Source organism: Vitis riparia, chromosome 10, assembly GCF_004353265.1.
Source record: "Vitis riparia cultivar Riparia Gloire de Montpellier isolate 1030 chromosome 10, EGFV_Vit.rip_1.0, whole genome shotgun sequence".
In the NCBI taxonomy this organism is placed as follows: domain Eukaryota; kingdom Viridiplantae; phylum Streptophyta; class Magnoliopsida; order Vitales; family Vitaceae; genus Vitis; species Vitis riparia.
This window is the reverse complement of record NC_048440.1, coordinates 8,052,590-8,078,255: the sequence shown is the minus strand read 5'-3', so window position 1 is coordinate 8,078,255 and position 25,666 is coordinate 8,052,590. Positions and strand designations below refer to the sequence as shown.

The 25,666-nt window shown below is 36.1% G+C and overlaps 1 protein-coding gene across 1 annotated transcript in view; it reads left to right on the top strand.

Annotated features, from left to right (window-relative positions):
- The window catches only part of LOC117923493 (exopolyphosphatase PRUNE1-like), a 44,113-nt gene that overhangs the window by 11,750 nt on the left and 6,697 nt on the right, over positions 1–25,666 (top strand). Inside the window, exons 3-9 of the mRNA XM_034841807.1 lie at positions 17,385–17,569; positions 17,742–17,822; positions 17,901–17,942; positions 18,041–18,082; positions 19,480–19,566; positions 22,066–22,192; positions 22,294–22,374. Coding sequence (XP_034697698.1) covers positions 17,385–17,569; positions 17,742–17,822; positions 17,901–17,942; positions 18,041–18,082; positions 19,480–19,566; positions 22,066–22,192; positions 22,294–22,374 — 645 coding nt within the window. The remainder of the gene's footprint in view (positions 1–17,384; positions 17,570–17,741; positions 17,823–17,900; positions 17,943–18,040; positions 18,083–19,479; positions 19,567–22,065; positions 22,193–22,293; positions 22,375–25,666) is intronic.

Genomic DNA, 25,666 nt, shown 5'->3' with positions numbered 1-25,666 from the left:
TCCTCACTAAATCCTCCTCGATCACATCCGAACAATCTTGAAACATTACAATGGTAAAACCATCAGGCCTCGACGCCTTATCACTATCTAACTAAAAAATGGCCTTAGAAATCTCTTCTTCAGTAAAAGGGGAGTCCAACCTAGACGCACTCTCTTCAGATATAAGGGACCAATCTAATCCTTCAACTCTCCAAGACTCTTTAGGAGGACTTGGGTAGAGCTTTTCAAAGTAAAGTAAAATCTCCTCTGTGATGCTCTCAGAATTATTCAATACTAAACCTCTTTCGTTCTCCAAAAGCTTGATGAATTTCCTATTTCGCCTGCCATTAGCCACTTTGTGAAAAAAAATTGAATTGCAATCCCCTTCTTTAACCCATTTCACCCTAGCTTTTTGCCTCCAATGAATTTCTTCCCTCAAAATTAATTCCTCTAACTTCCCTTTTCTTAAAACTCTATGAACTGAAAGTTCAGAAGTGAGAATCCTTTCTTGTTCAACGGCATCAAAGTTAGCTATTTCATTCAGGATACTTTTTTTCCTTTCGTTTAGCTCTCCAAAAGAAACCTTATTCCAATATTTCAATTTGGCCTTAACAAATTGTAACTTCCTCATGAACTTGTGACCTTCCCAACCATTTCCTTGAAAACCTCTCCACCAACTATTGAAGCACTCTTTGAAACTAGGATGTTGCAACCACATATTCTCAAACCTAAAAGGTGTTGGGCCCCACTTGAAAGGATTGGTATCCAAAACTATCGTCCAATGATCCGATGTCCATCTAGGAAGAACTTCTTAAAGGCTTTGAGGGAAGAAATGCTCTCACTCATTTGAGTAAAGAAACCGATCCAATCTCTTACACACAGGTGACTCTTGTATGTTTGACCAAGTGAATGGTGCGTTTTGTAAAAGGGGGTCAAATAATTCATAGTCTCTTATAAAACCATCAAAGTCCTTCATGCTTGAAGTTAAACTAGAGCCTCCCAATTTTTCTAAACTTCTCCCTATAACATTAAAATCACCGCCCACACACCATAAAGGAAAAGAAAGGCCAAAAATGTCTAAAAGCTCCACCCAAAAATCCTTCCTAAGTAAGGGACTATTTGGACCATAAACTACGGACAACCATAGGGGTCTGTATCCATCCAACATAAACTTGACTGAGACAAAAAATGAGCCTATTACCACCTCTTCACTGCACAGTTTTTTAGAGTCTTAAATAATCAAAATCCCACCTGAAGCCCCGTACGCTAGAAGAGTAGCCCATTCCTTATTTCTAATCGTCCAAACACTACCAACAAACCTTCTGTCACACACCACCCTTTTTGTTTCCTGAATCATCACAACATCCGGATTCTCTAGCCTCAAAAAATCTTTAACCACCCTTCGTTTTTTCCTTAATCCCAAACCCCTGGTATTCCAACGAATGATTTTCATGGAAAAACCTCACTGACCCTAAACCTCCAAACCAGTTCCAACAGGTCTCAAATACCTGTGGAGAATCTATTCTTCCACCTGGAATACACCTTAATATCCAGAAAACTTAAAACTTCATGAACTTCAACCATTTTCCTGGGGAAAAAGCCTTTTATTTGGAACTCGCCCATCGGGGAGAACTCAACATTTTTTTTTATTGGAAACGACACAAAGATTTATTGATAGATAAAAATAAGTACAAAAGAAGGATGAGGAATCCTCCTGCCAAAGAAAGCTAAACTATAGAAAAATACACTGAAAAACAAGCAAACACTCTAAAAAGACCACTCCCTAAGGAGTACACACTGCTATCCAATCAAGTTGTATCACATTAAGGGGAGAACTCAACATCACCCTGGCTAACTGTAACCAGCTTGGATACCTCATTAGGCAAATTGGGCTTAGACTTAAGGGGGTTAAAACCCTCGGGCATTTGGTTCAGATAAGCAAACTGGGACTCCACAACATCAAGGTTAGGATTGCCAACGGACATTTGACATAGAGTACCATCGTCGTCTTTTTTGGAAAAAATTTCAGAGTTTACTCGATTTTCCACAGGAAACTGAGACTGAATGATTGAACTGGGAAGAATGGGAATAGAAGGACTCATAATTGGAAGTGCCAAGCCACAGGAAGGGGGAAAAGAAGACAAGGATGACTAAAAAGGTGAAGACGAAGAAACCTCCATGTTTTCCGCTACCAACATTCCACAAGTCCCCATAAAGTTGAGCCCTTTACCTCTGATTACTGGATTAGAAGGAAAGACCGTGATTGAAGAGCCACGATGATCGAAACCTACACGGCCCATAAATCCTTCTCTATCTTCATCGTTAGAAGGATTGCGCAAAACTGCTTCTCTTCTTGACGACGAAGCCCCTTTCCCCGAACACCTCATTCGGAGTCCTGACGATCGACAATAAGTGAGAGGACTTGCATTGAATCCTCGTTTCATCTGAGATCCCACCCTAAAAGCATCTTCCTTTGGAGGAGCTTCACAATCTGACGATGGCTTTTCTTGCGTTAGAGGCTCGCTACAGCTTCGAAACCCTTGTCGGCGATCAAAACTTGGAGGAAAAAGAGTAGTCCACAGCTTCTTTGAACCAAACTTCACTTCATTCATTGCGGAGCCCCTCGGCTGAACATCAGAAACCTCTGAGACAAATTCCCCTTTCCCATTGCAAAGACGTCTTCAATTCGTAATGAGCCATACTTAATAAAGGGCTTCTTACCTCCTATTTCTTGGCCTAACTTCGAAAATGGGCCTTTTAAATTACAGCCCCTCTCACAGCCCAAGTTTGCATCAACTAGTGGACTGGGGTTGGGAAGAGATTGGGCCCTTCTTTCTAGCTTTGAAATAGAGGCCTAATGCCCTTCCTCATTTGAGTAGGCCTTGTCCCATTAGGCCCAAGCTTCGCCTGCCTTCTTTGACCCAGTTGGCCTAAGTCTCTATTTGTTTGAATTCAAAATGGACGACGAGGGAGGTTGGAACCAATTGTTCCCCACAGTCGGTCCTCTCTTGCCATGTGTCCCCACGGGAATGCTTCAGCCTTTTGACTTTCTTCTCCCTTCTTCATTTTGCCATCTGCCCTAACACAAGAATTTCCGTCAACCGTTGATCTATCTCTCTCAACCTGTCTTCCACCACCTGTCCCCGAGTGAGTTGCAAAAACCTCCCGAGTCAACTCACCCATTTCTCTACCTCTCCTAACTTCTTCAACTCCGACCACTACGACAGAAATTGTGAACACCCATCCCCCGTCTATCACCTCGATCAAAGCTAGGAGAACTAACCGTTCCTTCATTGAAATTCTTACCCTCGCCTTGCTAAGATCAAACAATTTCAACGTTCACCAATCGATTTCAGTCACCGTCCCCCACTGCTCCACTATTTTCTTCAGATGTACCTTAGACCATAAATGAAAGTGCAGTCCCCGTAATTCTATCCAACTTCCTCTGAACTTCCCCTCAACTTCTAAATTTTCCTTTGATGACCACCTTCTCAACTCGACTGTATACCCTCCCTTAATCTTGAGAAGCCTTATATCTTGGAGAAAGAGAGCTTCCTCTATCGTTTCCACAAAAAAAAGGTTTATTTTTTAACATTCTGCTTTTTACTTTGCCAAGTCACAAGATTGACTCTAACAAAAGTACAATACCCCGAAGTTGATCTCCTATCAATTACACTTCTTACTCAATCTGCATCATTAAATACATCCACTTGGAGATGTCATCGGTTCTCATATAGAAGTCCTTTTCCTGGAGTCCCCTTTAAGTACCTTAAAATTTTGTACACAACATCAAAGTGTCCTTAATTTGGCGAGTACATGAATTGGCTCACCATGCTTACTGCAAATGCAATATCGGGACTAGTATGAGAGATAAATAAGTCTCCAAACTAGGCGTTGATATTTCCCTTTGTCAATCACCTCTACTAGACTTGCTAGTTGGAGTTTCAAATTTGGTTCTATGGGAGTTTTTGCAACCTTGCTCCTAAATAAACCTATTTCACTTAATAAGTCAAGTATTTATTTTCTTTAAGAAATGAAGATACCTTTCTTGGATCTAGCAAACTCCATACCAAGAAAGTATTTCAGGGGACTCAAATCTTTTATCTCAAATTCACGAGTTAAAGCTTTCTTCAATCTTTCAAGTTATAGATTGTCATCACCAGTTAGAATAATGTCATCCACATAAACTATCAACACAACAATCTTTCCTTCTCCTGAGTGTTTATAAAACATTGTATGGTCGGCTTGACTTTGAATATATCCTTGAAGCTTGATTACCTTCCAAATATCTCAAACCAAGACCTAGGAGACTGCTTAAGACCATACAAGGACTTCTTTAATCTGTAAACCTTTTCTTTTCCTAGCTTTTCTTTGAAACTCGGTGGTAAATCCATAAACACTTCTTTCTCCAAATTTCCATTTAAGAAAGCGTTCTTCACATCTAATTGGTGTAAAGGCCAATTAAAATGTACTGTAAGAGAAAGTAAAATCCAAATGGAATTGATCTTTGCAATAGGTGCAAAGGTCTCTTGGTAGTCAATTCCATAGGTTTGTGTGAAACCTTTGGCCACTAACCTTGCTTTGTATCTTTCAATGCTACCATCGGGCTTACACTTGACTGTAAAAACCCACTTGCATCCCACTGTCTTCTTCTCCTTAGGTAAATCAACAATTTCTCATGGTCTACTTTTTAGAAGAGCATTCATTTCTTCTTGAATTGTTGACCTCCACTTTGAGTGTCCTAGTGCTTCCTGTATAGTTCTAGGAATAAACAAGTGAGAGACATTTAAAGTGAAAGCTCTATATTTTTCTGAGAGTCTTTGATAAGATAATTATTTGGCAATGGGCTCCTTTTCGAATTACAATAGGGATATCAAGATAAAAAAGAGGTTAGTGGAGTTCATAGGAAGATTACCTAAATTTTGAGAACTAAGAGGTGATAATTGACCATGCTCAAGATTGACTTGATTATTCTTAGTATTAGAATTAAACTTGCACCTTGTATAAACATGAAGCTCAGTGAACATAGGTTGTAGAGTTTCTCTCCCTGTTTGTGATGCAATTTTATTTGGCCTAGATAGATTAGTATTTTCCTCTTTTTCCCTAAGTAACACATCTGTTTTTTCCTTTATTTTAGGAAGAAAAATATTAGGTTTTGGTTGTTCTTGTTGCCAAAACTGATCTTCATTAAAGCTCCCCCCTGAAGAGTAGTTTTGTTATAAAAAAGAATCTTTTCAATAAAGTTTATATCCATGCTAACATGAATTTTCCTAGTGATAGGATTAAAACATTTATACCCTTTTTTATTAGGAGCATAACCTAGAAAAATACATTTTTTTGGTTCTTGGATCAAATTTGGATCGGAGATGAGTTGGCACATGGACAAACACTGTACAATAGAAAATTTTAAAGGGTAAATCTGAGGTGAGGTGTGTGTTTGGAAAAGAATTCTTAAGAGTTTGTAAAGGTGTTGCATAGTTTAGAACCCTTGTAGGTATTCTATTAATCAAATAACAACTCGTTAAAATCACATCCCCCCAAAGGTGCGTAGGAACATTCATATGAGACATAAGTGCTCTACCTACTTCAAGTAAATATCTGTTTTTACGTTTTGCAATTCCATTTTGTTGAGGAGTGTCCTTACAAGTTGATTGATGTAAAATACCTTTTTCTAGCAAAAAATCACCTAAACTATCGTTATAAAATTTTGTTCCATTGTCACTCTAAAGAATACTTATTTTGGTTTGAAATTGGTTTTCAACCATAGAATAAAAATCCTGAAAGAGTTTTGCAACCTCAGATTTAGAGTTCATTAGATAAAGCCAACATAGGTGTGTGTGATCATCAATAAACGTCACAAACCATTTTTTCCCAGTTAAAGTAGTAATCCTAGAAAGACCCCAAACATCACTATGTATCAAATAAAAAGACTTTGAGGCATAATATGATTTTATTTTATAAGAATTGTGATGACTTTTGGCCAAAAAATAAGTTTCACAATCAAAAGAAGTACAAGCCAATACTTTAACTAAACCTGAAAACAAATGTTTTAAATAGAAAAAATTAGGATGTCCTAATCTATTATGCCATAGTATTATTTGATCATGCATAGGGCTTGAATGAACACTATCAATAAAACCTTGAGCTTGTTTATTCTCAAACCAGTTGTCATCAAAATAGTAAAGATTGTCGATCAATTTAGCACTGCCAATCATCATCCCCGAGTTTAAATCTTGGAACTCACAAAGAGAGGCACAAAAAACAACACGACAATTAGAATTCTTAGATAAACGACTTATGGATAAGAGATTACAAGAGAGTTTTGGGACATGTAAAACATATTGTAAAACAATCTTATCAAACAAACGAATAAAGCCTTGCCCAGTGATAGAAGATAAGCTTCCATTTGCAATATGTATTTTTTTATTTCTAGAACAAGGTGTCTAAGAGATAAACAAATGAGATAAATTAGTCATGTGGTCAGAGGCACCTGAATCTATGATCCAAGGTACACATAATGAAAGAGAATATGCACACGAAAGGCTACCTGATTGAGCTAGAGATGCGATAAGAGTACCAGGAGTTGGCGAAGCAGGTTTCAGCAACTGCAGCAGTTGGTCTAATTGTTCTTTGCTCAATGAGGGTGTCTCGGCATCATGTGCTTTAGCAAGGGAACGATTAGAGTTGCCTTGCTTATTAGTCTCCCATTCAATGGGCTTCCAATTAGCTGGCATCCCATGTAATGTCCAGCAGGTTTCATGAGTGTGGCGTGGTTTATTACAATGATCACACCAAACTCTTGGCTTGTCATCTGGTTATTAGGACTGCGAGAAGCCACTACTGTAGTGCCCAATAAGGTTGAGTTTTCCATAGGTCTAGAGAGCTTCTTCCCAAGCATAACATTCTGCTGGCTTTCCCCACAATGCACTGCAGAGAACACTTCACCTTGAAAAAGGAGAGGTTGTCGACCAATGATTCTACCCCGAACTTCATCAAACTTAACATTAAGACAGCTAAAAATTTGAATATCCGTGAACTTTCTACCATCTTCTTAAAATATTTACAATCATCCGGATTTTTCCACTCATAGTCATTGAATAAGTCAAGATCCTACCATAAACCCCTAAGCACATTAAAATATTTGGTAACCGAATTCTTACCTTGACGGATATCGCCCAGTTTGAGTTATAACTCATAGATTTGAGACTGATTTCCAAGGTTTGAATACATTTGAATAATGTTGTCCCAAAGAACTTTGATAGTAGGATAACACATATAATTTGAGCTAATCTCCTCCTTTATAGAATTTACCAGCCATGCCATGATCATGGAGTTTTCTGCATCCCAAGTGGCATAGCTAGGGTTGGTCTTCATTGGTTCTTTGGTGTCACTAGTTAAATAACCAATTTTGCCTCAACCCTTAATGTACATCCCAACAAATTGTGACCACCTGAGAAAATTGTTCTCATTAAGGCGGATTGTAGTGATTTGGACAGAGTGGGAATGAGAATTGGATGTGGGTAATTTTGAGGAATTGGAACTAGCAGTAATGGAAGGAGTAGATTCGGAAATTTCTTATATGGTAAAGAGATAGCAACAAAAAAGGAAGAAGAACAAAATTGGAAAGAAAGGGAATAGCCAATTAAGTCAGCTCTGATACCATCTAGAATAGGGTAAAAAAATGTCGTATATTAATTGAATAAGGAAGGCAAACATGCTTCCTTTTATAGATAAGCTACAACAAGTCAAACTAAATCTACAATTGTACACCTAGATTTCTAGGAACAAAATAAAATCTCTAAATTTAAAATATACAACAACTTATCCCTAAAAAGCAACAACAAATTATGCTAAAAAAATAGGTAACAACGAGATTAGAATTTCTTTGATTTGACTGAGATTCTCAACAATTATATATTTTTGTAATTAAGGAGAGGATTTAGACAATCTCGTAATCAAGGGGATTTGATAGAATTAGGCTAGGAAAGTTTTTATTTTTTGTGCTAGGAATATTTGTATAAATATGTGGGTATGTATAAATTGAGATTAAGGAAGAAATTTATTCTCTTACTTTCGAAGTCTTCTTCAGATTCTACAAAGCTCTAGGCTCGTAATTCTGGGTAGGGAAGAATTTTTTCGGCCTTTATTGCCAAGTGAAAGACCAAAGTAGACCTTAAAGTTTCCTATTGCATGAACCAAGCCATTGCAACAAATCGAGATCGTGAATGCAATGCCAAAGCAACTGTTGTCATCACACTGTTGTGCCACTACTACAAGACATCTTTGTCTTCGCTTCGCATTGCCGTCGCTCCACACAAAGGTTGTGTCGTGCCACTGCTACAAGAAAAATCATGTTGTTGATATATCGTGCGACCTTCATCTTGTCTTAGCCTCACTTCGCCCTTGGATCTTCCTTATCCTTGGCCTTCCCTTTTCCTTGCTATCGGCCTTCTACCCTCGTGTTGTTGCAAATTCCTTGCAAAAGAGAAATCGTTCTATATCACGTTATCACTGTTGTTGCAAGTGAGGAACTTTTCCCTTCTACAGACGTTCCTTGCATTGTAGATATTGTCGGAAACCAAGAGTGTCGAACCTCCGATGTACTTCTATGGTCGCTGAGAGTGTTGGACCTCTGATTCCACTACTATGGCCACCCTATCCTACATCGACTCTAGTGAGGAATTTTAACGCGGTCCCGAAGCCTAAACATAGGTAGGTTCTTTTAACTTAAGAGCCCTTTTATATTTCCAAACAAAAAAAGAAAGGAAAAAAAATATCCAAGGTATTAGAAACCATCGTTCAATATGAAGGAATGATAGCTAATTACAATGGAGGGCAACAAAAGGATATTGGATAAGCACACTTGTGTTGTTTTGAACTAGTTGAAAAAAGATCCTTGAAACTAGGTGGGTTCAATTGGAAGGAGATTGAAAAACTGAGAATTTTGTTGAGAAATCTTGAGAAACCTTCAGGTATCTACTCATTAGCAGTTTCAAGTAAGTCTCTTGTTCCCATTGGATTAAAATACTTGAATGAAACCTTTGCCAACTCATGGGTTATAGATTCAGGTGCCATAGATCACATGACTCATTCATCATACCAATTTAACAACTAGAACCCTTGTCCAAGCAATAGGAAAATAGTTACAGTCGATGGTTCATTAACCATCATCACAGGTGTAGGAGATATCCAAATTAGTCCTATACTCACTTAGAAATGTGCTTCATGTTTTTACTTTGTATTTTCTTGTATTTGATTCTTTGTAGTTTTGTTTTTCTTTGGTGGGAGGATTCCTCATCCTTCTCTTGTACTTCCTTTTTATCAATATATCCCTTATTTCCTATCAAAAAAAAGAAAAAAAAAAAGAAATGTGCTTCATGTTTCAAAGTTGTATACTAATCTTGTCTCTATACAAAAACTTAAACCCTACTCATTATGTATTTCAAGACTAGCATTTGGGGAAAATGATTGGACTTGCTAAGGAATGAAATGGGCTATACTATCTTGAGATACCAGGCAAATCATCCATATCTCTTCTTTCTAAGCACCACCTTTTTAAAGAAAAAATTTGGTTTCATCATTATAGGCTTGAACATCTATTGTTTAGAACTCTTAAGATCTTGTTTCCTTCTTTGTTTATGAAATTAGATGTTAAGAGTTTTTCACTGTGAGATATGTGAACTAGCGAAACACAAGCGTTCAACCTTTTCAATCAATAATAAAAGGAGTTCAGAGCCTTTCTATCTAATTCATAGTGATATTTAGGGTCCTTCTCCTGTCCCAAATATATTTGGGGCACGCTAGTTTGTGTCCTTCATTGATGATTTTACTAGGGTCTCTTGGATCTTTATACTTAAATACAAATTTGATGTGAGTTTGGTTCTCCCAAATTTCCATTACAAGATAAAAAACTAGTTTGGTGTCACTATCAAGAGGTTTCAGTCAAACAATGCTAGTGATTATTTCAGTCAATTCCTAACTCCATACTTTCATCATGAAGGTATAATTCATGAGTCATCGTATGTAAACACTTTGTTGAGAGAAAAAATGGTCACCTCCTTGATACAACACAAATTTTTTTGTTCTAAAAACATGTGTCTATATCTTATTAGGGGGAAGCACAAACTGATTACCTTCTAGGGTCTTAGGTTTCAAAAGTCTCATGGAAATACTCTCATCATTTTATCTTAATATAAGAATCACAAACTATCTCACTCCTAAGATATTGAGTATGAGTCCTTTGTGCATGTCCAAAGTCCAAACAAGGGAAAATTAGACCTAAGAGCAATTAAATGTATTTTGTGGGATACTTGTCAACTCAAAAGGGATATAAGTGTTAACCATCCACCATCCAAATTTTTTTTTGTTTTAATTGATGTTTCTTTCAACGAAAGTGAGTCTTATTTTCCCACTCCTTATCTTTAGAGGGAGAATTTCATCAAGGAAGACAAGGATCAAGATTTTTGTTTCATTGATTCCTTTCTCATTGACCCTTCTAAAGTGTTTGATCTAGTATCTATACCTCTTATTAATCGTATTGACCTTCTTAAAGTGTTTGATCCAGTATTTGTACCCTCCTCTGAACTTGAGTCACCTGAGTTATCTATTGAGCCTGCTCTTGAGAATTGAATGATTGGCAAAGTGTATCCAAGAAAGAAAGTTGTAGTTCCTCAATACAATTCCAAGAATCTGAACCGACTTCTAGAAATGAGTTAACAATCTTTCATCCTCCCTTACAAATTGAGTCAAAACTTCAGTTTGAAAAACTCATAGACCAAAACCTTCCTATTTCCATTAGGAAAGGAACGAGGGAATGCACTAAACGCTCCTTTTATCCACTTTCTCATGTTGTGTCATTCGAAAAGTTGTCTCCATTCCATAAAAGTTTTCTTACAAGTTTGAACAATAGTCATATTTCTACCACTCTATCCAAGGTTTTATCTAATGAAAATTGGAGACAAGCCATGAATAAAAAATGGAGGCCTTGGAGAAAAATAAAACTTGGGAGTTGGTAGATTTGATTGTAGGAAAAAGACTAGTGGGATGTAAGTGGGTCTATATTGTTAAGTATAGAGTAGATGAGACATTAGAAAGGTACAAGGCAAGATTGGTGGCTAAAGGATATACTTAAACATATGGTGTGGATTATCTCGAGACATTTGCTTTAGTTGCCAAGATGAACATAGTCAAAGTTTTGTTATCATTGGCAACAAATTATAACTGGGATCTACAATAGTTCAATGTAAAAAATGCATTTCTGAATGGAGATGTGGAAGAAGAGATTTATATGGAAGTCCCTCCTAGATTTGGAAGTGATCTAGCCACTAAAAAAATGTGCAAACTAAAGAAAGTTTTATATGGACTGAAACAGTCACCAAGGGCATGGTTTGAAAGGTTTGCTAAAGTGATAAAAAACATGGGATATAGACAAAGTCAAGGAAATTAAACATTGTTCATTAAACATTCAAATTCAAGGGGAGTTACAATTCTTTTGGTATATGTAGACGACATCATTGTGATGGGAAATGATGAAAAGGAGAGAAACTTTGAGGCAATGCTTGACCAAGGAGTTTGAGATTAAAAAGTTAGGAAGGTTGAAACACTTCCTAGGAATCGAGGTTGCATATTTTAATTATTTCTCAATAGAAATATGTAATAGACCTTCTTAAGGAAACAAAGAAGTTAGCGTGTAAACTAACAAGCACACTAGTAGATCCTAATTATGAGCTTGGAGAGGCTAAGGAAGATGTTGCGGTAAATAGAGAGATGTATCAATATCTGGTAGGAAAACTCATTTATCTCTCTGACACAAGATCGGATATAGCATATGTTGTGAGTGTGATTAGCTAGTTCATGCACAGTCCAAAAGAGATTCATCAACATGCTGCTAACCAAGTGCTATGATACCTTAAGGGATCTCCAAGAAAGGGCATTCTATTTAAACAAAACTCAAGACTAGTACTTAAAGCATACACAGATGCAAATTATGCTAGATCTGTGGTTGATTGAAGATCAACCACTGGGTATTGTACCTTTCTTGGTGGGAATCTAGTAACACGGAGAAGTAAGAAACAAAGTTTGGTAGTGAAGTCTAGTGTAGAAGCAGAATTTTTTGCAATGACCCAAGGAGTTTGTGAACTACTATGGTTGAAGATTGTTTTGGAAGATTTGAAGATTAAAGGGGATGGCCCAATGAAACTTCATTGCGATAATAAATCTGCAATCAGTATTGCACATAATCCAGTGCAACATGATCGAACGAAGGACATAGAGGTAGACATTTTATCAGGAAGAAACTAGATAGTGGGTTGATCTGTACTCCTTATGTATCTACTGACCACCAACTTGTAAATATACTGACCAAAGGTTTAAGAAGTACAACATTTGAAGCAAGTGTATCCAAGCTGGGAATGAAAAATATCTATTCACTAGTTTGAGGGGAAGTGTGGAAGAATGTAATTAGGAAATATTATAGTTGTATATTTTTGTAATTAATGAGAGGGTTTGGACAACTCTGTAATCAAGGAGATTTGATAGAATTAGGTTAGGAAAGTTTCTATCTTTTGTGCTAGGAATATGTGTATGAATATGTGGGTATGTACAAATTGAGATTAAGGAAGAAATTTATTCTTTTACCTTCGTCGTCTTCTTCCGATTCTACAATCTTTAATGTCAAATATAAAATTGTTGGGAGTGTAGATAGGTACAAAGCACAGCTCATCATTATCAAGTATGCTTGAGGGCATTCAGTTTATCAAGGATGTTGTCGTCAACATGGCTTCTCCCTAATAAGATTTAGGAACATGTGTTTGGAACAAAAGTGCTCGTGTAACCTTAAGTATCTGCTTTTCCGTTCAGCGACCCCATTTTGTTGCAGAGTATCTACATAGGAACAATAATGAACGATACCTTATTTTTGATGAAAAGTTGATATTTGATTAAAATAGTTCCTTCTATAATCACTTGTTAAACTCTTAATGCATACCCTAAATTGGTTTTTGATCATTTTGAAAAAATTTGGAAAAACTTCACTTTGGATTTTTGTTTCAAGAGAAAAATCCATGTTACCCTTGTGCAATCATCAATAAATGAGACAAACCATTTTGCACCCGAAATATTAGGAATTTTAGATGGTCCCCAAATATCAAAGTGAATCAAAGAAAATGGCGAAGATGATCTTATATTACTCAAAGGAAAGGAAACATAATGATGTTTAGAAAACTCACAAATATCACAATGTAAATTGTTAACATCTACGTTTTTTAATAGTAAAGGAAACTTATCTTTGAGTAAACTAAATGGTGGATGTCCAAGACAAAAGTGTTGAAGTCAAATGCCATCTTCATTGAAGGAAAAATTATTAGATAAATAGGAATGTGAAGGCTAGTTGCTACTTCCACCCCTTGTCTTAAGGAAATAGAGTCCATTCTTTTCCTTAGCATGTCCAATTGTCCTCCCCATAACCCAATCCTATGGATAGAAAGTCACTCTACAATCTAAATCTTTAGTAACTTGATGAACAAACAATAGATTGATAGACAATTTAGGAACATGCAACTCATTTTTTAGCAAAAGAGAGGGGAATAAAGTAACATTTCCCTGACCTACAACGGTAGTGAAAGAGCCTTCTACAATTTTGATTTTCTCATTACTAGGACAAGGATTATAAGTGATAAATGAATGAGAAGATTATGTCATATGATCGGTTGCTCCCTAGTCTATGACCCAAGAATCATTGTGGAGTGTGTTTGAGGCACTAAGAGCATAAGAACTAGGAAACTTACCTGATTATGCAAATGAACATGATCCGTTGTTTTTTCAAGGGAATTAAGGAGATTTCTCAGCCTTTCTATCTCCTCTTTATTGAATCCTCTAGTCTTCGAGCTGCTTGAATTGGAATTCTCATAAGGATGACCTTCTGCATGAGTTAAGTGAGCCTGTTTTCTTTGCTATCCACCCTTAAAACCACCATTTCGGCCTACTCCTTGGGGTTTCCAATGGAGTTCCAACAAGTTTCTTTGGTGTAACGAGGCTTCTTATAGTAAGTGTACCATACTCCATCATGGCTGGACGAACTTGTTGACTCATTCTTAATGGTCTTGATTGTGCTTCCATGTTTCTCAACATGCCTTTTGATTCCTTCATCACTTGTTTTTGTGGAAACCATGACAGCCCCTTTTGAGAGTTGTGATTCAAGCATGGCACCTCTTCGGCTTAGATTATTAAGAAAACACCTTGCAATGAGGGTAGAGTTTCTTTCCCTAAAACTTGCACTCAGACTTGGTCAAACTCAATAGTAAGTCTTGTAAGAAACTGAAAAATCCTTTCCCTTTCTACAAACTTTAATAACATAGCAACATCTTCACTACACTTCATTTGAAAAATTTTATAATAGTCCAATTCAAGCCAAAGTCCTTTCATGACATTATAGTATTCAGTGATTGAAAGAGTACCTTGTTTGGTGGTTGTTATTTTTGTCTTGATTTCATAAATTAAGGTTGCATCTTGCATCTTGCATCTTGGAATAGGTTTGACGACCTGTTTCCTAAATCTCCCTTATTGTCGTTAGAACCATAAAAGTCCCGCTTACTTCAGGCAACATTGAATTCCATAACCAAGACATGATCATGGAATCTTTCTTGTCCCATTTGACAAATGTAGGATCATTCTGAGCAGGTTCGGTTACCATCAAATGACTTAATTTCCCTTTTCCTTTCAAAAAAGTCTTCACCACTAGTGACCACTGTTAGTAGTTTCTGCCATTCAATCAATATGACGATTGAATATTCTACAACTTCTCTTTTGGAGAGTTTTGTTTCAACTCTCAAGATTGGCTTTCAGTAATCATAGCAATAAGGTTAACTTTAGATGTTTTAGACATGGCTGAATAATGGGTAGGACTGAACAATAAACAGTTAGAAGGGATTTCTCAAATAATCAATTTTTTGAGAAAAAATTTTCAGCAAAAAAACTGTAGGATTTTGTAGAAATGTTTTCCCAAAGAGCAAGAGTTTTGATACCATGAAGAAAAAAAAAATATTTTATGCTATATTGAATAATCTTTTACAAAAGAAAAATATATATACAGATTACCTACAACCTATTTAAGGAGAGTTTGACATCTTATCACAATCTTATCAATCCCCAAAAACTAGGGGCAACCTCACTAATTACATGAAAATTAGGAAAGTGTTACAATTAGGAAACTACTATGTTTTACCAAAATCCCTACAACTATATTTTAATTTCTGCAAGTCAAAGAATCGCTTAAATTCTCTAACAATAGTAGGTTATTAGAATTTTACTAAACTTTGGATGTTATAATAAGAATTAGAGTCATAATAAGTTATTGGAATCCTAGTAGACTTTGAATTTCTTAAAGAAACCTATAAATAAGGCTAATCAATGTAAATCAGAGGGATGAATTGATTGATATTAATAATATTATTTTTTTTTTCATTGTAATTATTGCAATCCTCAATGGTGAGACTCCATTGATTTTCTTCTAAGTGAAACTCCTAGAAAGCCTTAGTGAGACTCTAAGGTTTCTATCTTCTCTTCTTCGTTTCTTCTTTCTCTTTACTTTTTATTTTATTTTATTTTATTCTCTATCATAAGCTTTATTTCTTGTTCTTCTCTTTACACGCTAAAAAAAACAAAAAAAAAACACTAGCCCACCTACTTTTGAGTGTAGGCAACCATCCTAGGGTTGTCCTACATCGCACATTCTTCAACTAATGGCTAAGTGTAGATTACTCCAGGAGGTTTTAGAAGCTTCATGTTGTTCTATATAAGCTTAAGAGAGAGTCATTTGAGTAGATTGTGACACTTTTCCCTATATATGTCGTCAACGTTTTCATTGTCACCTCAACTTGAAATTTCTCGATTTGTTTCCAGAACTTGCACAAGGCGTTCACATGTTCCCAGCTTGCCTGCCTCTCAGGTAATTCTTTCCATCTAACTAGATACTTTATTACAAGTGGGACCCCTTGTCTCCTAGTGACTCGTTTAGCTAGGATATTCTCCACCTTTTTCTCCTGTGGGGTTTTGGATGGATGAAAGTGCTTACAACTTCGATGCTTGGATGGATGAAGATCGGTACACAAGAGGCTAGTAATCCAGTAGGTCGTGGGAGATATCAATGCCTGGTGGGAAAGCTTATTTATCTATCTCACACCAGGCCTGACATTGCCTTTATAGTTAGTCGAGTTAGTCAATACATGCATGCTCCAATTGAGGAACACATGGAGGCAGTTTATAGGATTTTAAAATACTTGAAAGGAACACTTGGCCTGGGTCTTTTCTTTGGGAAAAATGGTGAAAGAAGCATAGAAGCTTATAAGGATGCTGACTGGGCAGGAGCTATTGATGATAGGAAGTCTACTTCCAGATATTGTACTTTTGTTTGGGGAAATTTGGTAACATGGAGAAGCAAGAAGCAAACAATTGTAGCTAGAAGTACTGCCGAAGCGGAATTGAGATCAGTAGCTCATGGGATTTGTGAAGTGTTGTGGCTAAAAATTCTTTTAGAAGAGTTGGAGGTAATGGTGAAGCTACCTTTAAGAATTTACTGTGATAATAAGGTTGCCATCAACATCTCACACAATCCGGTTCATCATGATAGGACGAAGCATGTTGAAGTTGATAAGCATTTCATCAAGGCAAAAATTGAGGATGGTACTATTTGCATGACTTATGTATACCTACTACAAAACAAGTTGTAGATGTTCTCACCAAAGGACTTCCAAGGCCATTGTTTGAAAAGAAGTTAATAGACAAGCTGGGCATGTTTAATTTGTACAGTCCAGCTTAAGGGGGAGTGTTAGTGTACTTACTGTTTTTTATTGTTTAGACAGGTGAGAGAATAAAGGGTGCTCTCTATTTTTTAGGAAGTTAGTTTCTATTCATATCTGCCAAGTTAGTAGAATTAAAAGGGCAGATCATTGCACATTGTTGGTTTTATGGTTTTGATGAATAAAATGCAGTGCTTGAGATTGTTTCTCTCCTTTTATTAGGTTTTTTTTTTTTCAAAGAGGGTTACTTTTGTAATCAAACATACACTGTCTAACACCATTGGGACAGAGTCTAGACAAGGGAGGGGCAGTGCTATTTCAGTGATCTCAAAGGAGGTCACTACAATAATCAGAAACTTCAGAGGGTTTGGTATAATTTAGCCATTTTCTTTTGTGTTAAAGGAGCGGAACAACCACTGAAAATATCTCTCTTGAAGTCATAGGTGTAATGGAAAACTAGTTGTGAGTACAAATGCTGCATATTCAAAGTTCAGAGAAAATATAATTAACACTGTTAAATCTAAGAAAACAAGAAATAGAAAAAAAAAATGAAATATGTATATGAACATTCTTATTATAAAACATTCTTTTTGTTGTTGCTTTTGATTACAGATGTTAGCTTGGTTGCTTCAACCATCATGTATGCCTTCTACTTGAATGAAACACGGAAAATTGGCCAGTTCTGCACTGTACCAGTCATCAACATGAAGAGGGCAGACCTAAGCTCTCATGCTGAAATAAAATGGTTGCTCAATTCATGTCAGATTGATCAATCATCCTTGATATTTCTGGATGAGGTTTGTTCCATTCTACTTTTTGAAACTTTAACTGTAAGATTATTGTGTTATTAACGCATTGAGTATCCTGTGCTACAAATGCAAAAATAATCCCAATAATGCATAGAGTATTGATACTTGCTCCTGCCTGTCTAACTAAATTTTTTCCCCTGAATGGTGGAATGTATTGCAGATTGACCTGTCATATTATGATCTATTTGGGGGTCTTAAATTAGTTCTACTAAACGGGGATAGACTCCCAACCAAACAGGAGGTAACATCTAACTGGAAATGTCGTTGTACTTTTTTCTATTGGAAATGATGGATATTTGTTAGTGTCTTCCTGGAACAGGCATTCAAGGAGGCCGTGGTTGAAATTTTTGGCTGCAAAAAGGTGTATCTTCTTCATGTGGTTGAATGATTCAATTTATCTCGTCTGACATCTTCACCATCTGAAATCGCATCTCACTGTTCGTACTTTTTGTTTTACAGGATTCTGAATATCCTTGGGTTGAGACTGTTACTGCAGGACAGGTATGATGATCAAGATTAATGTATTGTTCTGTGTGTTAACTTGTGAATAAGTTTTATGTCTCCCAGAAAAGTGAGACTTTCTTGTTTAACAGTAGGGCCAAAACTTGTTGGCTTAACGAGCACTCTAATCCCCTGTCCTCATGGTTCTTAAGTACTCCTCCATTTCCCATCTGCCCTGAGTTACTTAGAGAATGACCTAAAAGATTTAGTCGAAGGAATCCTTAGAGAGAGGCAGGGCCAGGGTTTAGGCTATGGTTTTGAGGTTGGGAGATCCACTTACACTAGCAGTATCTGGTCTCCACCAATCCTGGTATACTCCTCTACAGTTTATCCTAAATATTATATCAAATAAGTGTTACAATCATGGCTGTGAGTATTCCCATGTCTTTTGAACAATTTTTCTAGTTCACTTCAATTTATATTGTAATTCCTTTTGAAAGGATCCTTCAAATACATTTATGTTCAATCCAAATTCTGTTTGGATTTTGTCCTCAAAGTCCATTCCCATTGGAACGTACACCAATTCCAATTCTTCTTGTCTAAAATTGCACTATAGGAAAAGAATATGGAGCATCTTTTCGAATGAGTGTTGGTTCTCTACAAACTAGAACATTTGAAGTAGATGGCCAGCATGCCCTTTAGGCAGTGCTTCAAAAAACCAAGTATAATTATAAAATTTACTGTTCTATTTTTTATTTTTTTATCTTTATTAGAAACACAATAGATCTTTTCTATTAATTGAAAAGAACAATAAGCACTAGGCATCCTTCCACAATGTACAAGATTAGATTTAGACAAGGAAATGGAATGCTTTACATGGATCCATATAGCTGAACAAAATAGGAGAAAAACCAAAAGTGAAACGACATTTGAAACAAACATTTGATAGACTCAAGGAGGAATATAATCACTAACAAAAGATACTAATTACTTTGCTCCTCTTTTGGCTAGCCCATCTACCTCTTGATTGGCTAAGCAAAGAACCCATCGAATAGGGAATCCCATCTCTGCAAAGATATCGAATATTTGACATAGCCATCCATCAAGTCTCCATGAACCTCTTTCCTTTTTAACCACAAAATACATTAATTCTTTTTACTTTTATTAATTACATTTCAGAGTAGTGTAAAGGAGGTTGTGCATGTTGGTTTTGTCATGTATATGCGCATGTGCTTTACTTCTATTTGATGCTATTTGTTCAAAATGGAAAAATGCCCTTTCAATAGGAGTTGTTACCTGTAAACTTAAATGTACTCTTGGCAATATCAGCTCCACATGTACACAAGGCATATAAATGTGTCTATGTGCATGCATTGACCTACATTTTCATATTTAAAACCAAGCCTATTGATATTATTCTAAATTGGTTAGTTTTCTTTTTTTCACCCTATATACAGGACTGCTCATGCTGTACACTTATTGCTGAAAACTTTGCACTGTATTCACCTGAGATTTTGGCTGGAAAAGGATTCAGTAGACTTTTGGTACGCAGTTCATCTAAATTCTCAAGTCCTAAGTTTAATCTTTTGTCTCTTCTGCTTTTTCTTGTGCTATTTGCTGTTTTATTGGTAAGAGAAGTTCTGTCCATAGCAAGAATGCATATCATAAATACTATACAGAACAGAGCTCAAGTTTCAAACCACAAACTGAACCCACCTAGAGGGCCAAAGTACGAAAACTAGTCCAACTACTCCAACCCCACACAGCCTAAATGAGCCACTCAAAAAACAATAGCAAAATACATCACTCCTACCACTACATTTTAGATCATACCATATATATAAACAACCCTTTATTGCAAACTAGGCATTTAGATGAGTTGAAACCATTGCAAGGCAACTCCAGTGTTGCAATGCAGTGAGGTGTAAGAAATTGAGAGAATATCAGGCACGAGTGAGGCAATCTGCTGACTCACCAAATGACTACCTGCAAGTTGCAACAGAAGAACTGGACAATCAGCATTCAGAATAATATGGCCCACAACCAGATTAGCAACTCAATAAAGTAATTGCAAACAAGCTCTAACTTCCATGTATAAAGGACTATTCAAATATAGTGGGCATCATTAGCCGCTCTACTAGAATTCACTTCCTGATATGCTATAAAGCCTAACCCACACAACTGTTAGTCCTCTTCTAAGCAACATCAAACATGAAGTGAGCCAACTTTAATTGGCATTTGAGAGGAGCACCTCCATGCATAGAGGTCTATGATGAATACTGGCAATAAGGTTAGGTTCCCTGGTAGAATTTTGAGCTAGAGGGAGCCGGTCACACAATTCATTAGCTTGAGAGATCATAGTGAAAGAATTGAATATAGGATGGAAAATCAACTCCATTCTGTTGGCTAAAATAACCAGTAAAATCACCACCATATGATGGAAATGTTCTGGTAAGTTGTGATTCATTAGCAATACCAGTCTATGACACAATTGTAACTGTTAGCTGTATATATCTGTACATACCATAATGTGGTTGTTTCCTTAGGGATAATACCTTCCTAATCAGGTCTCTCAATTGTATATATATATGTATTATTCCTCTGATAAATTATAAGGAATTTAGAAGTACCTTGATTCGGTTACAATAACCATTTTGCAAAAGGATGGGATGGGACACTATTAAAAATGAAGAATCAAAGATAATCTGCCATAACATCCAGGTCGTTTTGCATTCTAGAAAAAGATGGTTCATGTTTTGTTCCTCCATTCAACATAGGGCACAAGAAATAAAATAGAATGCTTCTGTTATTGCCTTGTGTTTTTGATAGGCAAATTATAGATTATATTCGTAGGCAGTTAAATAAAAGGGGGGCATCCCAAGTACGTAGGAAATATACAAAGCACATCAGAAGATGAACAACTAAGAAGCCGTGGGCACAACATTTGCCTAATACCACCCTAAGAAATATACATAGCACATCTATGAAATCTATAAAACAGAAGTTAGCAATCCATTGGACCTTAGAACCGTAGCATACAAGAATTTTATGTGCTTGTTTTTGACCATTTGGGAGGTGTCAAATCATAGAATGTTTGAAGACTTGGAGCTTTCAGTTTGATCTTTAAAAAAATATATTTTCTTTATTATCTTTCTGATGGCCCAGCAAGTGTTTGGGTGTGGATCTTTTTGTCTTTGGTGAACTTGATTGATTGCTTATGTGTTAGAATTCTGAAGTTTGCTAACTTCCCTTCCCCTTTATGGGCATTCTTTGAACACTTCTGTGTACATGGGTTATGCCCTCTTTTCGTTAGGCATCTCTTATAATAAATTCCTGTTTTCCTAATGAAAAAAATTATGTTTTTGAGCAATGTTAAAATTTCACATTCTTGATTGTTCATCCACTCAAAAGAGAACTTTACAACACTTACAGTTATAGACTAAAAATCTTAGTACCAATTAAACTAATCCCAATTTTCAACTAATACCCTAGTCGATAGTAACCCAAAGGGAGTAAGAAAACCCTCATGAATTTGATGCTACACTAGTGTAAACTGTATTGTTCTATGGTGTGGTGAATTCTACAGTAATGTGAATGATACTTACCACAGTAACTTGCTATAGTCTTAGTACAATAACTTGCAAGATGCTGCTATTGTAACTATGGGCCAAAACTTAGCTTCCTTGCTAAAGATTATTAATTTTTTAGTACCTCTAATTTAGAGTCCCTCTAATTTAAGGCTCAATTACACTATTATATGACTTAATGCTCCAAATAAATTGAATTTGGATTTTTCTTTTCCTTAATGTGCTCCGTGCCAGCCTTTCAATTTATTTTAATAAACTTTGCTAGCACTATGTTGCTTATCATCTTTCTCTTATTTTTTCGTTTACGTTTTTTCTTTTGGATGACTGCAATATATGATAGTTGAGACAATTATAAAATAATGTCCACTTAGTTTCAACCAAAGCTTCTCCTACTCATTAAAATATATTTCATTAGATTTGATTTTTTTTTTTCCTGGGCTTCCTATTGGTTTGCAGTTAGCAAGTATCCTTTTAGATACTGGAAACTTGACATACCACCATTGCACATCCAAGGATAAGTACATCGCGACACTCTTGATTAACGGTGCTGGTCGTTTTGGATGTAATGGCCTTTACCAGATATGTATGTTTTTAACTTTTACTAATCTACATATCTCAGAGTTTCAAGTCTCAGCTTCTTTTCAAGACTAATGGGGCTTATCTGCAACTTGTTAACATTTGCAGTGAGATACAAAATGTATGATGTATCTGACCTCAAGGTAAAAGATATACTGCGCAAGGATTTCAAGAAGTGGATGAGAGTAGGTCTGAGACTCACCTTTGATCATCTAACATGCAACTACACCTTTGATTATCTAACATGTGACTATATCATTATTGTGCTTAAATGTTTTTGTTATTAGAACATTATTGCCATGTTTGATCTATTCTTCTGTCCCATGCATACAGTACTACCCACATTAATGAATTGATATCGTGGGACAGTGGACTGAAAATGGCCTGATCATATGACCATAACCAACTTTGCTTAAACACAAAACATAGTTCTGATGTGGAAAATATCAGAGCTGCTGACCTAAATTTGGCAATCAGGTTGACCCCACTATATATGTTAAAAGGTGTTGGAAAGTTGAGATACTGCTGAACTCCTAGGGGATTTTCTAGCTGTATTGTGTGTTAATATAGAATTAGTCAACTCCTATTATTTGGAAAGTGTAAATTAATTGTAGTAATTATTTTGTTCCTTAATTTATGCTCTGTATAGCCTAAAAGTAGGAGACTTGTAAATCATCTTTAATGTATAAGAATCATACGACTTTGATTCCTCTACTTTCATTCTTTAGTTGGTATTAGAGCAGGAAAAATTTTTCTGCCTCTCTCCAGAAGAAATAAAAGACCCTAGCACCTCCTTTCAATTCTTCTTCATCAATTCATCTTCCCTCTGCAACACCAAAATACAGTCCTTTTGTTTCCCTCTGCCTCATTAAAAATACCCTTGTTCTGATTATTCAAACTGAGAATACCATGTCTGATATTTCATCTGAATCTTCCCCTGCAGCCCCATCAAAAAAATACCAAAACGCAAATTGCCCATTCCTCTGAATCCCACTCTGTCCAAATTACAAATATTTGGCTAAATGGAGAGAATTTCCTTAGATGTATATCCGAGGAAGAGGAGAGCTTGGATACCTGATTGGTGAAAAAAAGGCTCCTGCAGAAGAGGACCCATTATATGCTAGATGGGATGCAGAAAATTCTATGGTAATGACATGACTTGTGAATGCCATGGATGAAAACATTAGTGCTAATTACGTGTGCTATTCTACTGCAAAAGAACTCTGGGATAATGTTTGTCAAATGGATTCTGACTTTGGAAATCAGTCTCAAGTTTATGAGTTGCAACTACTGCTTGGCAAGATCCAGCAAGGAGATGATAATGGAACATTTGGCAAGACCTGGACTTATTCAATGATTATGAATGAAAGAGCCCGAGGATTTTAGTCACCACAAGAAGATGGTGGAAAGTGAGAACTTTTGAATTTTTGGCTGGCCTTAATGTCAAGTTTGACAAAGTGTGAGGAAGGATAATTGGTAGAGAACCCCTTCCCCCAATTGGAGAGGTATTTTTCTGAAGTAAGACATGAGGAAAGCCATTGAAAGGTCATGCTGGGCAATAAGGGAGGAGACAAACCAGTGGAGAGCACAGCACTAGTAGCTGCTATTGCCAATGCAAGTCAGTCCTATAGCAACCAAAGGAGTATGGATGAGAAACCTCAAGTGTGGTGTGACTATTGTAATAAACCACATCAAACTCAAGAAACCTGCTGGAAGATCCACAGGAAACCCACAAATTAGAAAAGCAACAAACCTGGTGATAAAGGCGGTCACAGGCCACCTTCATCCAATCAAGCTGTGACCAATTTTTTCGACAAGGAGCAGATGGATCATCTTCTTAACCTGCTGAAATCCAATCCACCATCTGGTATTCCTAATGATTCTCTTGCTCAAACTGGTAGTCCTCCTAGTGCCCTTTCTAGTTATTTAACATCAACACCATGGATTATTGATTCAAGTGCATCTGATCATTTGGCTAGTCTCTCTCACTTATTCAAATCCTATTCTCCTTGTCTCGGTAATAAAAATGTTAGGATTGCAGATGGAAGTTTTTCATCTATTGCAAGAAATGGTCAATTAAAATTTCAACAGAAATAGAATTAATATTTGTGCTTCATGTCCCTAACCTATCTTGCGACCTTTTTTCTGTGAGCAAACCATCAAAAGATTCTAACTATTGTGTAATATTTTTTTTTCCTACTTTGAATTTCAGGACTTGATTGGCAATGCTAGGATGATCGATAGTCTTTACTACTTTGATGACAACCTTTTCATCAATAAACAAGCTCTAGGCTTGAGTAGTAGTATGAGTTCAATTTTTGTTCGTGATCAAATAATGTTTTTACATCTTAGATTAGGACATCCTAGTTTTCCTTATCCAAAACATTTATTTTCTAGTTTGTTTAAAAATTTGGAATGTGCCTTTTTTATTGTGAAAGTTGTCATTTATCAAAAAGTCATCAAGTTTCCTACAAATCAAAACCTTATCATGCTTCAAAACCCTTTCATTTAATTCATAGTGATGTATAGGGTCCTTCAAAAGTTATCACTTTATCTAGAAAAAAATGGTTTGTGACTTTTATCGATGATCATACTCGACTCTGTTGGGTATATTTGATGAGTGAAAAATACAAAGTTGAAAAATTATTTAAGGATTTTTATGGTATGGTTGAAAATCAATTCCAAACTAAGATAAGTATATTTTGTATAGATAATGGTACGGAATATTTTAACACATGTTTAGGAGATTTTTTTAAAGAAAAGGACATTCAACATCAATCCATTTGTCATAGTACACATCAACAAAATGGAATTGCTAAGAGAAAGAATCGTCATTTACTTGAAGTTGGAAGGGCCATAATCTTTTCTATGAATGTTCCAAAATATTTATGAGGGGGATGCTATTTTAATTGTATGTTATTAGATTAATAGGATGTCTACCCATGTCTTAAAATTCATAACTCCATTGAAATGCCTCAAAAATATTTTTCCTGAAACTAGGATAACTTCAGATTTACCACTATGAGTATTTGGCTGCACAGTGTTTGTTCACATGCCTAGTCATCTTTGATCTAAACTTGATCCTAGAGCTGAAAAATGTGTTCATAGGGTATGCTCCAAATAAGAAAGGGTAAAAGTGTTTGAATCCAAAAACGAACAAAAGTCATATTAGTATGGATGTTTCCTTTCTAGAAAACCAACCTTATTTCAGTCAAAACTATCTTCAAGGGGAGAAACAAAGTAATGAAGATCAATTTTGGGAAACATCTATACCTATGCCTAGTGTTCTCTTTTTGGAACTTAACTCTCAGGACGAAAAAAATGTTTTAAATAATGAAAAGGAAGGAAATACCAATCTACCTATGCAAAGTATAAGTGTATCACAAACAGGGGGAGAAATATTGCAAAATGAACCTCCTTTTGAGCTTCGGGTTTTTAGTGGACAAAGGTATCATTATAATGGTAAAGATCAACCTACAAT